Source organism: Ranitomeya variabilis, chromosome 5, assembly GCF_051348905.1.
Source record: "Ranitomeya variabilis isolate aRanVar5 chromosome 5, aRanVar5.hap1, whole genome shotgun sequence".
In the NCBI taxonomy this organism is placed as follows: Eukaryota; Metazoa; Chordata; class Amphibia; order Anura; family Dendrobatidae; genus Ranitomeya; species Ranitomeya variabilis.
This window is the reverse complement of record NC_135236.1, coordinates 48,998,199-49,014,019: the sequence shown is the minus strand read 5'-3', so window position 1 is coordinate 49,014,019 and position 15,821 is coordinate 48,998,199. Positions and strand designations below refer to the sequence as shown.

The 15,821-nt window shown below is 42.0% G+C and overlaps 1 protein-coding gene and 1 long non-coding RNA gene across 7 annotated transcripts in view; one reads left to right on the top strand and one right to left on the bottom strand.

Annotated features, from left to right (window-relative positions):
* CACNA1A (calcium voltage-gated channel subunit alpha1 A) overlaps window positions 1-15,821 on the bottom strand; it is a 351,768-nt gene that overhangs the window by 69,412 nt on the left and 266,535 nt on the right. Inside the window, exons 32-37 of the mRNA XM_077261846.1 lie at window positions 12,263-12,379; window positions 11,838-11,903; window positions 11,118-11,215; window positions 10,636-10,786; window positions 9,518-9,645; window positions 3,222-3,318 (exon numbers count right to left, since the gene is read on the bottom strand). Coding sequence (XP_077117961.1) covers window positions 3,222-3,318; window positions 9,518-9,645; window positions 10,636-10,786; window positions 11,118-11,215; window positions 11,838-11,903; window positions 12,263-12,379 — 657 coding nt within the window. The remainder of the gene's footprint in view (window positions 1-3,221; window positions 3,319-9,517; window positions 9,646-10,635; window positions 10,787-11,117; window positions 11,216-11,837; window positions 11,904-12,262; window positions 12,380-15,821) is intronic.
* Window positions 1-15,821, top strand: part of LOC143774355 (uncharacterized) — a 308,203-nt gene that overhangs the window by 159,909 nt on the left and 132,473 nt on the right. The window lies entirely within an intron of this gene.

The following is a 15,821-nucleotide window of genomic DNA, read 5'->3' as shown; positions in this document are numbered from 1 at the left end:
TTTCTAGAAAAAGACGATGTTATTTCTAAATGACTAGAATTGAACTGACCCCTGTACTACCATCCTATGCCACCAAAAAATGTACCATCAAAAGACCATTCTGCCATAAACCTAAATACTGTACACCATCTTGTCATGTAAGGAAACCTTCATACTCTTGGTCATATACCTAGAGGTTTAATTACCATGTTTTCATATAAGTCATGTAACCTTAGGCTACACCACATTGTGCCCGAAGACCTGTAATCCATTGTGCCAAATACCCACACACCATTTTACCACCATAATTACAGTAGCAGATCTGCCATGGACCGAGAGATCTGAAGCCACTCTGTATTGCACCTCTACTTACTGGATGTAAACGTCCTGACAAGTCATTAGAAATGCAAAAATTCTTGGCTATAAAACTGTATAACGTGCTATTCTGTGATACTAAAATATTTCTGCAGCAAGAATAGCCACACAGAAAGTGAATCGTATCACATAGTTATAAACTGTTCCCAAACCTTTCTTTACGAGTCAAAAAACTGAAAGAGATACTATCATGAATCAATGTAGCACCCACCATCCACCCACTCACCAGATCTCATAACAAGGGACCTTCACTGATCTTGTAATTAGAGAACAAGCCAATAGAGAATAATCTCGTAGCCTGACCATCCAACCATGTATTGTTATATAGTTACTAGAGATCACGGGCCGTCTATAGACAGATCTATAGAAAACCTGTCCATCAACGAAAGTTCTGTAAGAATCTATGTACCGTACACACATCCTATACAGCTGCCATTGAGCTTGTAGGAAGGTGGCTCTAGCTCAGGCTGATGCCTGAGGACGATACCTCCTAAAGGTTTGCCTCATGCTTTTGAAGACATTGCGGATACACATAGCTGCCAGGACACGTGCATAATCAGCAGGGTTTGTGCCCGTCCTAGTCTAATGACCACAACAGGTGGATGACAGCCGCTGATGGTGCATGCACCTTGGCAAGTATGTATTGAGCCAACGTCAACACCTCCTGATGCAGAAGTGAGCGTCGTTGGACAAAACCTTGCACAATGCTCAAATGGTTCTCCAGGACAACAAAATTGTAGAGAGTGGGTCCCTCAACAAATCTGAAACAAGGCCATTAGCTTTGTAGTCCTGGAGTCATTGAAAACCCCTGTGGGTCATACTGCCCTTCTCGCCTACAAAGCATGGAGATGTAGAGGCCAAGCATGGAACAGTCAGACCCTATTTCAGTTTTACAAATGGGCTCTCTCCACTATGTATGCAATATGGGAAAAACTTCTAAAACAACATAGAATACTATGTTTTCCATGGACCTCAAGAGGCTAAATTGAGATATTCTGTGAACTTTACCTGTGGTTCACAAGGAGATTTTGTAAGAGAGAACGTGGAATAACTAAATTTCTCTCCATTAGCACAGGGCTTGTCAATGTCACTCAACATACAGTACATGTCAAAGACATACGCACACAGTGACGGCACATCTCCACGTCAAAATACCAAAAATATAACATCAAAAGACAAAAATGCCATTAAGAGGCTTCCAGTGACAAGAGGCTCCTGGCATCAAGGATCTCTTATTTGGGTGCTCCTTAACCCTCCTGCTGGTAGGTGCACAAAGGTGCAAAGCAGTAGGGTTAAGTTACCTCTAGCTGGCAAGTTACAGTATGGGACCCAAGAACGGACTAGAAAAGAGGGTAAGAATCATGGTAGTGGGAAGTGGAAGGGATCTACCTTATAAGCAACTCGAGCAGGGCATTTCTTCCCCAGACCCAAGGGAGGCGAGATTAGTCTGAGCATCTCATACAAGTCTGTGTATTTCATGCGACCCCTGGGAACAGAGAGAAAGGAGCCACAGAGCCATGGAAAGGAGGAAGGTGGATTTATTGGAGGTAAAAAGGGAAATGGGCCATGAAAGGGAATGAATGTTGTATGATGAGGAAAGATAAGATCGGTCATTATTAATACAAGTGGGATGGTGAAGGGACGGGAAGAATGAGTCGAAGCAGACAAGCAGGTAAAATGGATGTTTGAAATAAATAAGAAGTGAAATAAGAAGCACAAACAAATTATTAAGGAGGAAGACGTATCATCAAATGTACATTTCCAAGAAATGGAATGAATGAATTAAATATATGGGTTTTAATCATGAACATGTAAGATGCATGATGGCAAGAAAATAGAGAAGGAACATGACAAGAGGAGTAGATTGAATACAGAATAGGAAGAAAGAGGAAGAAAAAATGAGAGGAAGATAAATATGAGAGCGTATATCTCAGGACATAGCGAGGAAAGGGGGGTCGGGATCTGAAGAAACATGGAGAGAAAAGATGTGAAAAGAAATTAGATCAACTTATCACTACCTGAGGAGACGACGCAGAGGAAGTCACCCACACCAGGAACCGGAACCTGACATCCATATCAACCCAAAACGCCTACATCATATCATTCAGGAGCGGGCGGCAAGTGTCTCTCCCAGGAGCTACAAGGGCTAAAGCTGACATTTTTCAACGTTCACATGGGAATCTATTGGCAGGTGGAGAATTCTCATTTTACAACCTCTCTCCAGTACAGGTGTGTTAGGAAAAACATTATGCCTTGTCCTGCCAGTATGAATTAGGAAGGGAATTTGGGAAGCAGGGAGGAAGATGTTTTCAGTGGTGGTGGTGGTAAAAGGGGGGTGGTGTGTGGGAGCGAGGTTTATGGAATATGAAAGGAGATCCAGAATGGTTAATGGAGCCCCCTGAGACCCCTCTGCACCCTCCCCCTTCATCAAGCAGATTTTTTTTTTCTTCTTTAAAGCAGGCTCCCTCCCCTTCAGTCAAAAAAAATAAAATATTCGTGCCCAAAATCCCCGGTAAACCCAGCAAGCCCATGCTTCTTCCATAAGACTATGTACCCTTTAGCTGCTACGGGACCAACCCCCTCCCTCCAGCAGCCAAAGAGATCAGATGCACGAGGTGTTCATAGCTGAGTACAGCTGTTGTAAAATATATATATGTTATATATATATTAATATTAGGGAGGTGAAAGCATCGCGCATTCCGCTTAAACTCTTGCAGGGAATAACGGGCTAAGTTTTGAAGGATGGGAGAAAGGAATATTATCCAGGGGTGAGAGAAGGAAGGATGGATATATTGGGTAAGGGTTGTGGAAGTTTCGTTCTGTGTTTCATTTTTGTTTTAGGTTTTTTTTGTAATGGTTTTCCAAACCTTGCAGGCCACCCTGTGGGGGCATTTCTTCCCCAAACCCAGCGGTGGGGATATAACCCGTAACAAACTGTACATGTCCTTATAATGAATGCGCCCGCTGAAATAAGAACAGAAGGGGAGTTAGTTGAGAGGATGTACAGCTTTCATGGGTGACCTTCCCTGTAATCATACTCTCTTGGATGCATTGCTGTGTCCTGCATGATACAGAGAATGTGCAGACATAGTAATAATACACGCACACATACAGACACAATCAAGGGGATTTATAAAAGCCACAGTGACATCATGGTGGGCAGTGAGCTCACCGTCTGCTCAGGGAAACTCAAATGTAGTTTTTATAAATCACCCCCGTAACGTGATGGCTAAAGTCTCAAACTTGACCATTTCCAAGAAGGATGATTGCCCTTTCCCACTGATCTTGATGTATTTCAATTTGCACTTTAAAAGAGCTTGAAAAGTAATGGTAAAATCAACTCGTCTACTTACTATACTGTGCAAAAATGAATGCATGTGAGCGTATAGCTGGGACTTTACCTTATCAATGTGCTAGTAAATAAAGTGTGTAAATGTAAAGGAGACCTAAGAATAGCTCATATACAATCCAATCATGCAATGCTGGACTGTCTTTGTGTTACAGTAACCAAGTACTCTGATAGCTGTTGAGTCTGCAGCGCTATACAACGTATACGCCATCAGGCAGGTAACAGGAACAAGAAGACAAACTGGTGTCTCCTTATTAGACAAATAAGGTGGCACCAGTACTTCTGGGTAAGGGCGAGAGACACTGGTTCCCATTGATGGGGGTAGGATTTACAGAATAAAAAGGTTGAATATTCTAGAAAACCTATTTGCAAATATTCTTAAAAAAATCTTAGTTGAAAGAGTTTTACTTTAGGATATGTCATTAATATCAGATCTGTGGAGGCCCAGTTACAAACAGTCAATCAGGAATCATGGCATCCCAGAGAACATACATTTCCATGATCATTTACCATGCAGAGCTCCATATATTCTGTAACAGCTGTGCCTGGTGCTGCAGCTCTGTGTAGCTCAGTGTCTGGTACTGAAGCTCTGTGTAGTTCAGTGCCTGGTGCTGCAGCTCTGTGTAGCTCATGGCCTTGTACTGAAGTTCTGTGTAGCTCAGTGCCTGGTGCTGCAGCTCTGTGTAGCTCAGTGCTGGTGCTGCAGCTCTAGCTCAGTGCTGGTGCTGCAGCTCTGTAGCTCAGGGCCTGGTGCTGCAGCTCTGTGTAGCTCAGTGTCTGGTACTGAAGCTCTGTGTAGTTCAGGGCCTGGTGCTGCAGCTCTGTGTAGCTCAGGGCCTGGTGCTGCAGCTCTGTGTAGCTCAGTGCTGGTGCTGCAGCTCTAGCTCAGTGCTGGTGCTGCAGCTCTGTGTAGCTCAGTGCCTGGTGCTGAAGCTCTGTGTAGCTCAGTGCCTGGTGCTGCAGCTCTGTATAGCTCAGTGTCTGGTGCTGCAGCTCTGTGTAGCTCAGTGTCTGGTGCTGCAGTTCTGTGTAGCTCAGTGTCTGGTGCTGCAGCTCTGTGTAGCTCAGTGCCTGGTGCTGCAGCTCTGTGTAGCTCAGTGCCTGGTGCTGCAGCTCTGTGTAGCTCAGTGCCTGGTGCTGCAGCTCTGTGTGGTTCCGTGCCTGGTGTGCGACTCTGTAGCTCAGTGTCTGCTGCTGCAGCTCTTTGTAGCTCAGTGTCTGGTGCTGCGGCTCTGTGTAGCTCAGGTCCTGGTGCTGCAGCTCTGTGTAGCACAGTGTCTGGTACTGAAGCTCTGTGTAGCTCAGTGCCTGGTGCTACAGCTCTGTAGCTCAGTGCCTGGTGCTGCAGCTCTGTAGCTCAGTGCCTGGTGCTGCAGCTCTGTGTGGTTCCGTGCCTGGTGTGCGACTCTGTAGCTCAGTGTCTGCTGCTGCAGCTCTTTGTAGCTCAGTGTCTGGTGCTGCGGCTCTGTGTAGCTCAGTGCCTGGTGCTGCAGCTCTGTGTAGCTCAGTGCCTGGTGCTGCAGCTCTGTGTGGTTCAGTGCCTGGTGCTGCGACTCTGTGTAGCTCAGTGCCTGGTGCTGCAGCTCTGCAGCTCAGTGCCCGGTGCTGCAGCTCTGTGTGGTTCAGTGCCTGGTGCTGCGACTCTGTGTAGCTCAGTGTCTGATGCTGCAGCTCTTTGTAGCTCAGTGTCTGGTGCTGCGGCTCTGTGTAGCTCAGTGCTGGTGCTGCGGCTCTGTGTAGCTCAGTGCTGGTGCTGCGGCTCTGTGTAGCTCGAGCCAAACAATGGAATTGACCTATAATGCCAGAAACAGCAATTATAAAATGTAGAAAGGTGAGCCTGGTAAACAGTGAAGGGAGTGCAGCCTTTGCTGGAGTACTGTAGCCCCTTTGGCCTGCTAATTGTTGAGGGCACCAAGAGTCAGACCTTCACAGATCTGATATTCATGGCACATCCTAAGGAATAGTCTAGCAGTGTCAAAGTCCCAGAAAACACATTCAGAGCAGAGAAAAACAATACAAACTCTCACTCTGGGATACTTAGCATGTCAATCTATTACATGCACAGTGCATTGATTTTACTCAGAACTGCCTGCTGTCCCACAGATCACTAGGACGTTAGAAGTAGAACATCCTGTCATTACCATATCACCAGTGAATCATTTTATTACTATTTTAACTATAACAATACAATAAAAATTTAAAGGGGCTGTCTCACAAGCCTGCAAACAAGGTACATTTTAAACAAGACAGCTTGAAATATTAATAAGTTCCACAAATGGCGGTGTTAAAACAATGTTCCTGTGCTGAGATGTACTGTGTTATTTTCTGTGTCCGATGATGTAGAGCTGCTGTAATTCATGGTTGCTCATACATAAAGGTGAAAACATAAGTGAATATACCGTGACACAGCAGGTACTCTCAGCTGCTTGTTTGTGTGGGGGAACATTTTCCCTGACTGTTTGTTTTATCACAGGAGCGAGTGTTTCTGCCATCTTACCAGCGCTGTGAACTCATTATAAATCAAATCAGTGACATATGAGCTCAGCAGCAACCGTAGCTCCTATGTCAGTTACATGATTCACCTGATTTATGATAATCTCACAGATTGGTGACACGGAAGAAACACTCATTCCTGTAATAAAACAAACAGGCAGGGAATTTTGTTAACTCACACAAAGGGATCTAAGGGGTAATGTTTCTGCTTGTGGAGAGTGACTTTCCAAGCCTGGCATGTCAGAGTGAGGAGACTTATATGCCATGCATGCTCCTCTGGGAAAGTTAAATATGCAAATTGCTTCTTCAGAGAGGAAGAGGACTTGAACTCTAGCACCAACTATTGGAAGTAGAAATCATAAAAGTCAATATCGACCCTTTAACGAGCCTTGCAAAATTACAAGATAAAAGCCAAACCAGTATCTCAATTTGCAGACACTGTTTCAGGGTGTTGCCCCTCGTCAGTGCAAAGTATCAGATCTGATTTAGCTAGGTGAGAGGTTTAAGACTGGGATCTAACGGGTACGGTTTCTCTTTGTGGAGAGTGACAAGCCAGGAATGCATGACTTATAAGTCTCCTCACTCTGACATGCCAGGTCTTATGCTTTCTCTCCTGTCCAGGAGCTGTGTATGTGCGGCCATGAACTGCATCAGCTCTGCATGGTTGGACACAGCCATTACAAAGCACAAAGCAGGGGCACAATTTTAAGATTATCTAAGCACAGGAATATTTTTTAAGCACATCTAATTAGGAAACTTAACATTGCAAGATCTACTGATCAAAGTGTACTTTGTGGGGAAAGGGTACAGGGGAGACATACTTTTTTATGTATAATAATAATAGCTGTCATAATTAATACACTCCACTACACATGTACAAGTGGAAGACATTCTCCACTTAAATATTATATCACTAGCTCAGTTCTGGTCCTTGACATCCAGTTTGAGAATTCAACCACAACATCCAAACATACAAAATTAGAATAATGTGTATAGAATAACAGTGGGTACAAACAGTATAGTGTTCAGAATAATCTAAACTTGAATGGAATAAGAACAACAAACAAACAATCCAAAGCTCATATGGATAAAATACATTGGTGGAAAGAAAGAGTGAGAGAAAAACACATAGCAAACCATACAGGAATATAAACGGTTACAAGTGCAGAAGCTGTGATGGAGGTCTTGTATCTCCAGTGTCTATGACTTAGGGGCACCTGTCTTCTCTCCATCCTTCTTAGAGAGGGGGTGTCTTGACTTTTCTGTACTCCCACTCTTCTTTGTGACCCGTCAATAACACAACAGAGTTAATTTAGTTTCTTCCGTGTTCTCCAAGATGAGTATAATATAACTCCCAGGGCCAGTCACAAGTCTTTGCGAAAGTTTTGTCTTGAGCGCTGGATTACATCCTGAGGTTCTATGAGTCCCATGTTTATTAGATAATGGATATTATGGCAGATCTACAATCAGGACTAAGGCAGAGCAGATGGAGCTAAGGAGTAGAGGGTTCCACTTCTGGATGATACGAAGTAGAAAACTCAGCACCACAAAAAAAGAAAATGGGACTGTCAGTCTTCCTGCACTGTTATTTATTTTGATAGTCAAAACAGATATGGGCCAACCTGGACTTACATCCTGTAACATTTCTGGTTGACGACTTTTGCTGCACACAGATGTCCTTGACAAAGACTGTGTTTGGTTGAAACATTGGACCACATCTGTTTTGACTCCTTGCCAGATAAACATAAATAACACTGCAGCAAGGCCTACAGTCCCATTTTCTTTTTTTGTGGTCCTGAGGTTTCTACTTTGATTAGTCTGGACCACGAGTTCCTTCCTCGAGCACACTATATTTAAAAAGACAGTTCTCCTTCATCCACTCCTGGATGATAATCGGAACAGGCTAATCTTATAACCTCATTCTCCTCTGCAGCATTGGTTCTTACAAATTCCCATTGGATAGAATGAAGAGTAACAATGGCTGGTGCTTCATGGACATATCTTGCTTCGTAGTCTGCATTGTTTGCCAAAGTCTTCAGACAAGAACGTATATGCAACAACTATTGGGCCATTGGAGAGAGAGGGCTGCTCCATAGCTGGTCACTGTCTATTTGTCATTTGGTGTTGACAACTACCACTGTAGGCTATGCAGAATCTACACGCCATAGCTGGCATGGACCAGCAAATGTCCAGAGAGGGAGCCAAGCATTACTCTTTAGGTCAGTGTTTTCATATATTCGCTATAAACTACTCGTTGATGGAGAGTGATAATGCATTGTAAACCTGAATGAGCTGGAACTAAAGCTGAACTGGCTCCTTAAGGCTAATGGATGTTTATAGAGTTGCAAAAACACTCAACTTGCTAAAGTTATTTCTGGAAATCTGTCGCTGAAATATAAACCTGATTGTTCATATAAAGACAACGTTCAATAATAAACACCCCATGTAACGGACAAGGAGCTACCGAGACAAGCGTTACTCCCTGAGTCACCCAATCTTGACCAATTAGGAGGAACATCTAGAGGAACGTTCCAAAGCTAAGAAAAGATTGAAGAGTAAATCCACAAATGGCAAAAGGCATTATCTTATAATTGGCTATATCATGAAAGTTAAAGAAGACATTGGGCCAGAAAGCTTTACCAGTAAGATTCTCCACATCAGCTGGATCTTTGCAAAGACAACCAGTACTGTACTTCCTAAGACCTGCAGGCATGGCATCTCACCCAGCTGACCAGAACTCTAATCTGTACCTGTGATTGATAATGACCCACAGGATGGTTACCAATAAGTGGTTCTCTTTCTTCTAGAGGAGAACCAATGTGCATACTTTTTCCCAAGGGAGCAGACAAGTAGTAGATCTTTTGCTCACGGCAAAAAATTGTGAGACAATAGTAAAAGGAATCTTTAGAATATGAGCCATCATTCCCTGTATTCACCTTTTTTATCTTCTCACCGTCCACCCAATTTTCACTTTCTTTGCAGGGTTTCAAGCTCATGGCTTATTTTTTTTTTACAAACGGTGTCTATTCACTTCCATTCACGTTCTTCCAGCTGTTTCTTTTGTTGTCTTCTGGAATTTTTGATTATTTTTGTTTTCTTTTTCAGCATTCTGTATTATGTCATCTTGGTAGATCTTGGTTAACACTTTGGTCTTCACCTGATGCATTATTTGAACACTGACTCATCTATAGTATTTTCTTTTTTTTTTCTTTCATGTTTATTAAGCTGATTGATGACTTTTACTTTTAATTAATATTTGATTAATCCACTCCCCCCTCACTCATAAATCTTGTATTAAATTGAGTAGATCAAGTGACTCACCAGGCAGCCGGATCATACTCTGCCCAGATTCTCACATATTCATCTAGGTGATGTGGACCCAAAATGGAGGAATCACGGGTTAAATATTCAAAGTTATCCATGATGACAGCGACAAACAGGTTTAACATCTGCAGAGGGAGAACAACTATGACAACATGTGTCCACAAATCAACAATACCACTACAAAAGTGTGTGACTATAACCTCCAACATGCTTCTGTCCAACATACATACATATATACATACCCTCTTAGACCGGGGAAATAATTTTGTTTTGATCAAACAAGTGTTCTAGTTATATCTTGGGAATACTCTCACAATGAGTTTCCGTCCACTACAAAAGATCTGATTCTGCTGCCTATCTGGTGCAATATTGCTGCGTAGACCCAACGGAAGAGTGAAATAAAATTCTTCGGAATTGCTGCTGATTTCAGACCGAAAACCCACGGTAATTTACAGTAAAAATATATACTATACAGGAGATTGTAAAGCCCCCCATTCACATATAGTGGGGAAATCTGCACAAACTTTATGCCATGCTGTGGATTTCCTAGTTTTCAGAACACGTAACCTATTGCAGAAATTTTCAATAAATACGGTGGAATCCACACTGAAATGTGCGTGGGGATTTTTCTGTGGATTGGTTGTGCTATTCAACTTTAAAAAAAAATCTGCAGTTTGTGGATAGAGATTTAAAGCACAGTTTCATGTTGAATTAAATGTATCGGGAATGACGCAAACAGCAAATTCCCAATTTATATTTGTTACAATCCGCAAAGATAATAGAACAGATGCCAGAGAAGTCAATGGGGGCTGTAAAATTGCATCTCTGGATCTATTTACTGTGTGTGTGTAATTTTTTTCCCCAAAAAAATAATTTGCTAGCAAGGAGGACTCTGCACATGGCCACACACCTGACAGAGCACCCTATGGAGACATACAGTGAACAATATGGTATCGTGCAGTTTGCACTTCCACGTGGAGGCCGACCTGTGTTCATTCTATCACAATTACACCTTAAATCTATTGTGAATTGTAAGAACTCCTACATGATATTTATTCCTCCATCCAAACATTTTATAAACATATTATCAATAATCTCAGAGCTGTGACACTCACCAGGAATGAGCAAAGGAAGATGAAAGACACAAAGTAGAAATACGCAAACTCGCTCCCACAGTCCTTCTCCTTTATTCCCGACTGACCGTCACACTGCTTCCCACCCAAACAAGACAGCATGATATCATGCCATGCTTCACCGGTGGCGCTCCTGTGGGATAGGAAGGCGCACGGCAGTGTTACAATATTATAATACTCATGTTTTACTATTTTCCTGGGATCATCTAGTGTTAGTTACATAGGTTGAAAAAAAGACCACGGTCCATTAAGTTGAACCTCTCTCCACCAATCGTACATTTTGTCGCTAAGTTATCTAAAACCCACAATGTTTTGTGTATTGAGGAAATCATCCATTGTGTAACATTACATGCTACACAAAAAATAAAAATCTCATGAAATTATACTTTAAGTAATACCCTATTATGGGTCACAACAGTAGGAGATAATTTCACAGATAATGACTAGATAAGAAGAAATCTTACCGAAAAAGTAACATGAGAGCTTGAAAAAATGTACGAAAGTTATTGTGCTCAGTTATAGCCGTATCATCATCCTGTTCCAGGGATATGTTACCAAAGACCTGAAAACAGAGAGGAAGTGTGGCAGAAAGATGGAAAGGATCAGACATGGCTGAACATGTATTGACATGACCCTCAGTCTCAACACTTTTGCAGCCTCTAACAGGTTTTCCTCCAGGATTGCACTGTATTTAGCTCCATTCATCTTCCCATCAACTCTGACCTGCTGAAGTAAAAGGCTCCTCCCAGCATGATGCAGCCACCATGTTTGATGGTGGGGATGGTGTTTTCAGGGTTATGTGTCGTGCTAGTTTTTCACCACACATGACATTTTGCACTACGCCCAAAAAGTTCTACTTTAGTCTCATCTCAATTAAGTACCTTCTTCAAAATGCCATGTAGGGGGCACAGAAAGCCTGTGGAAAAAGGTGCTCTGGTCAGGTGAGACCAAACTACTGTAGAACTTTTGGGGGTAAATGCAAAACACTATGTGTGGCAGAAAATTAACACTGCCCATCAGTTTGAAAACACCATCCCCATCATCAAACATGGTGGTGGCTTCATCTGACAGTAACACCGGAGACAACCTGGGAGACAGCACCATTTTGCTCTATATTTGTGTATTTATACTTGGAGTCAGACAAGAGGACGCCATAATAGAGCTGCACTAATTCTAGCACTGACCTGCATGCCGATAATGGCATAAATGAAGAAGAGCATAGCGATCAGCAGGCAGACATAGGGCAGCGCCTGTAGAGAGGAAAAAATGATGTAGTTATCAAGCAGACAAATATCAAAAGTTAACTTTTATAAACTGGGAAACCCATGTCAGAGAGATCTGCCAATCCCTCAAACACAAATAACACACCACACTTTTTAGACAGATTATGACATTTCTGGGTTTTTTTTTCAGCCAAGATGGGGTGCAGAGTGTACATTAATGAGAACAAATGAACTTTTTTGAATTTACCAAATGGCTGCAATGAAACAAAGAGTGAAAAATTTAAAGGAGTCTGAATACTTTCCGTACCCACTGTATGTATATATATATATATATATATATATATATATATATATATATATATATAGTTACGTGTACATTCACATACCTTGAAAGATTGGACGAAGGTCCACAGAAGGATACGAATAGTGTAGCCTTGCCGCAGAAGCTTAATGAGACGGGCAGCTCGGAACAAACGCAGAAAACTCAGGTTGATAAAGTTGTCCTATAAAGTGAAAACGGGGAGGGAAAGCGGAGACCCAGTAAATACAGGCTAATGGGCATTAATTACTTCTTGAGCAGCGAAATAAATAAATAAAATTATTATGGGGGGAAAAATCGTTCGAAACTTAGCTGCAAATAGTGATGACAGGGTAGATTTCTAAAAACTACCGCCTCCTGACAACCAATTCGATTACAGACATTTTTATCAAGAGGAAGCAGCAGCTTGATTGGTTGTTCTGGGAAACTCTTCCCATTTGCACTAGTTTTTGTAAGTCTTAAAACCCCACGTCCTCCAGGAATAGAGAAGAGATACGTTCTAGGTGGAGCCCGGTCAGTCAGAAAAGTAACCAAAATAATATAACGAAATTATCATGAGATTACAATAATTTTATTTATTTGTTTCTGATTGATTTTTGATTTTTTTTTTTTTAGCATTTGAAACCAGTGAACGTTTCATTAACACTTGGGGCCCGTTTAAAGTCAGGAAAAAGGGTGCAGAGTGAGGAGACACTGTGGACCTCAAGTATGAAGACTAATGCAAAGTGGAGCGGCGGACAGGGTGTTAGCCACAGCAACCAATCAGACTCCACTCATGAGTATTTGGATATGAAATGGTTAGATTTGATTGGCTACTATGGGCAACTCCGCCACCTTACTGTTTACACTAGCTTTCATACTCAAGAACCAGCAGGAGACCTCTTGACTCCTTCATCCCAACCAGAAGTTATGTGTTTTCCATTGGAGAAACAAGAGTCAAACCAAATGCACTGTATTTGGAAACAAGCAGCCATTTTACGTTAGGATTGTTTGGCACATGCAGAGCTTGGGCTCCTCCACTCCTCTCACCAAAATATGGACTAAAGTGGTCATTGAAGTGGGAAGAGGGGTGCGCATTATTGGTTATGAGTCTCCTACACTCAGACATGGAACGGATCCCCCAATACACAGCGCCACATGTATAAAAAGCAGTGCCCACAAAATGTGGAGATGTTGACCATGGTTACCAATCACAATTTAGCTATAATTTTTCTAATGTATAAAAAAAAAATCAATGATCTGATTGGTTCCTATAGACAACTCAACTCATTTTTTGCCAGCACCAGCTTTCTTTCTTTTTTTTTTATACATGGAGCCCATCTAGCCTATAGAGTTATCAGCTAGACATCCAAAAAGTGCATTCTCCCTGTCAGACACTATGAGAAACATTAAAGTATTTTCAACTTATACTCTATCTTACTTTTAGTATTTCTCCTCCATAGCAAGGGATCCGTTGTATGTAGGTCCCAAATTAAAACAGGTGCTTCTGGGGTCCCAGCAGACACAAGTGGCCATCATACTTTAATATTACTTCAACTTTTATATACATGGTAGACATAAGTGTTTGTTTTGGCAGCATTTGCTGAGAGCCACACAGCTGTCTATATGACCATGCATGAAGGGTTACATTTTATCTAAACTGCTAACTTTTAACATATGGGGGGGTTATGATGATAAGATGGTGGGCTGTCTTGGAAATACAAACTCTTCTTGGCATTTCTCTGACTTTGATAACAGTAGGGAGAGTACGAGTGGCATAGGCCTAGAGCCTTCCCTAAACCAGCTGGATCTTCACAAGGAAAACTAGCACCTTCCAACATCCAAAAATTAAGTTATCAATGAAAAAAGACTATACTTCTTTGGTGGAGCGTAACTGGGATTGAAATTAATATTTAAAGCTATAACAGGCATTTTGTTAGGGAATTTAACTTGAAGGAGGACTCTCAAGTTGTTGTCTCTTGAGCAGCACACAGCTCTGCAGTTTCCTTACATCCTGGTTGTTTGGGGGAGGGGGAGGTGCTAGTACTTGAGTGACAGTTCTGGTTCATTCTCCTACTACATATTAATGGTTTATCAGTGTTATTTCTGAGTATACATTGTTATCACTATATCTACACACAGGTCAGGAAAGTGAGTAGTGATTAGGAGAGCTGCTCTGAAAACTGCTGATGATGAGTGCCAGGGGATTATGATTTTATAGGATTGATTAGAGCCCTGTCTGAAACTGTTAGGGAGGTGAGCAACTAACTGCTACATATCAATCAATGGGCGAAAGAAAGCAGACTGGTGTGTTAGGAGTTAACTCCTCTCCTGGAATGTAACTATTGCCCATACTAGGCCAGGCTTTGGAGGGCAAGTTCCATGAAAAAAAGCTGAACACAATGTAAGATAAAAGAATAAGCTTTTATACTATATAAAAACTATATACATAGCTATAGATAAGGAGATGCCTGATTCCTCATGTGTTATAACTTATAATGAGTTATTCTAGTTTCCTGAAGAGCTTGTTATTTTCCTTTTTTGTCTCAGTCTCAAGGGTTGTATCAGGTCTTTAATGCATATTACCACTTCATCAGATCAGACAGTGGAAGACACTTAAATATACCTATAAATGAAGGCTATGTAGCAGATATTACAAAATGACCACGATCTCTTAATTATGTAACCCAGTTGTGAGAATAATTTAGGTCATTTTCTCAGGTACCCCAGAAGCTTCCTAGTATTTAGCTGGGACAATGCATCATGCACAGCAATAGGCAAAGCCAAAACCCTTAACAGGATCAAGGGGTCATGCAGTCTTGTTGAACTGTTAGATTTTAGGGGTGAAAGAGTTTTGAGAGAAGAAGCGGAAAAAAGAGTCTGAGTGCACTACTGGAATGAAAAAGAATGGGAAGTGCAGGTTGACTTTGTTTTGTACTTGACTTGAGAGATGTAATGCTATCAATGGAGCTTCTATGTTTGGAATTGTGTAAGAATATGACTGTGCCTAAAGAAGTTAGTTACGACAGTCATGTAAGGAGATCATAAACGGGCAAATGTAGATGTGGAAGCCTCAATGTTAGAGAAGCAATGGACAGTGATCGCTGTAGGTCATTGTATGAATATTCAGCAGGTGTAGTGGGAGGTGTACTACAGATGACAGCAGATGTAGTGAGGTGTACTACAGATGACAGCAGGTGTAGTGAGGTGTACTACAGATGACAGCAGGTGTAGTGAGGTGTACTACAGATGACAGCAGATGTAGTGAGGTGTACTACAGATGACAGCAGGTGTAGTGAGGTGTACTACAGATGACAGCAGATGTAGTGAGGTGTACTACAGATGACAGCAGGTGTAGTGAGGTGTACTACAGATGACAGCAGGTGTAGTGAGGTGTACTACAGATGACAGCAGATGTAGTGAGGTGTACTACAGATGACAGCAGGTGTAGTGAGGTGTACTACAGATGACAGCAGATGTAGTGAGGTGTACTACAGATGACAGCAGATGTAGTGAGGTGTACTACAGATGACAGCAGGTGTAGTGAGGTGTACTACAGATGACAGCAGGTGTAGTGAGGTGTACTACAGATGACAGCAGATGTAGTGAGGTGTACTACAGATGACAGCAGGTGTAGTGAGGTGTAC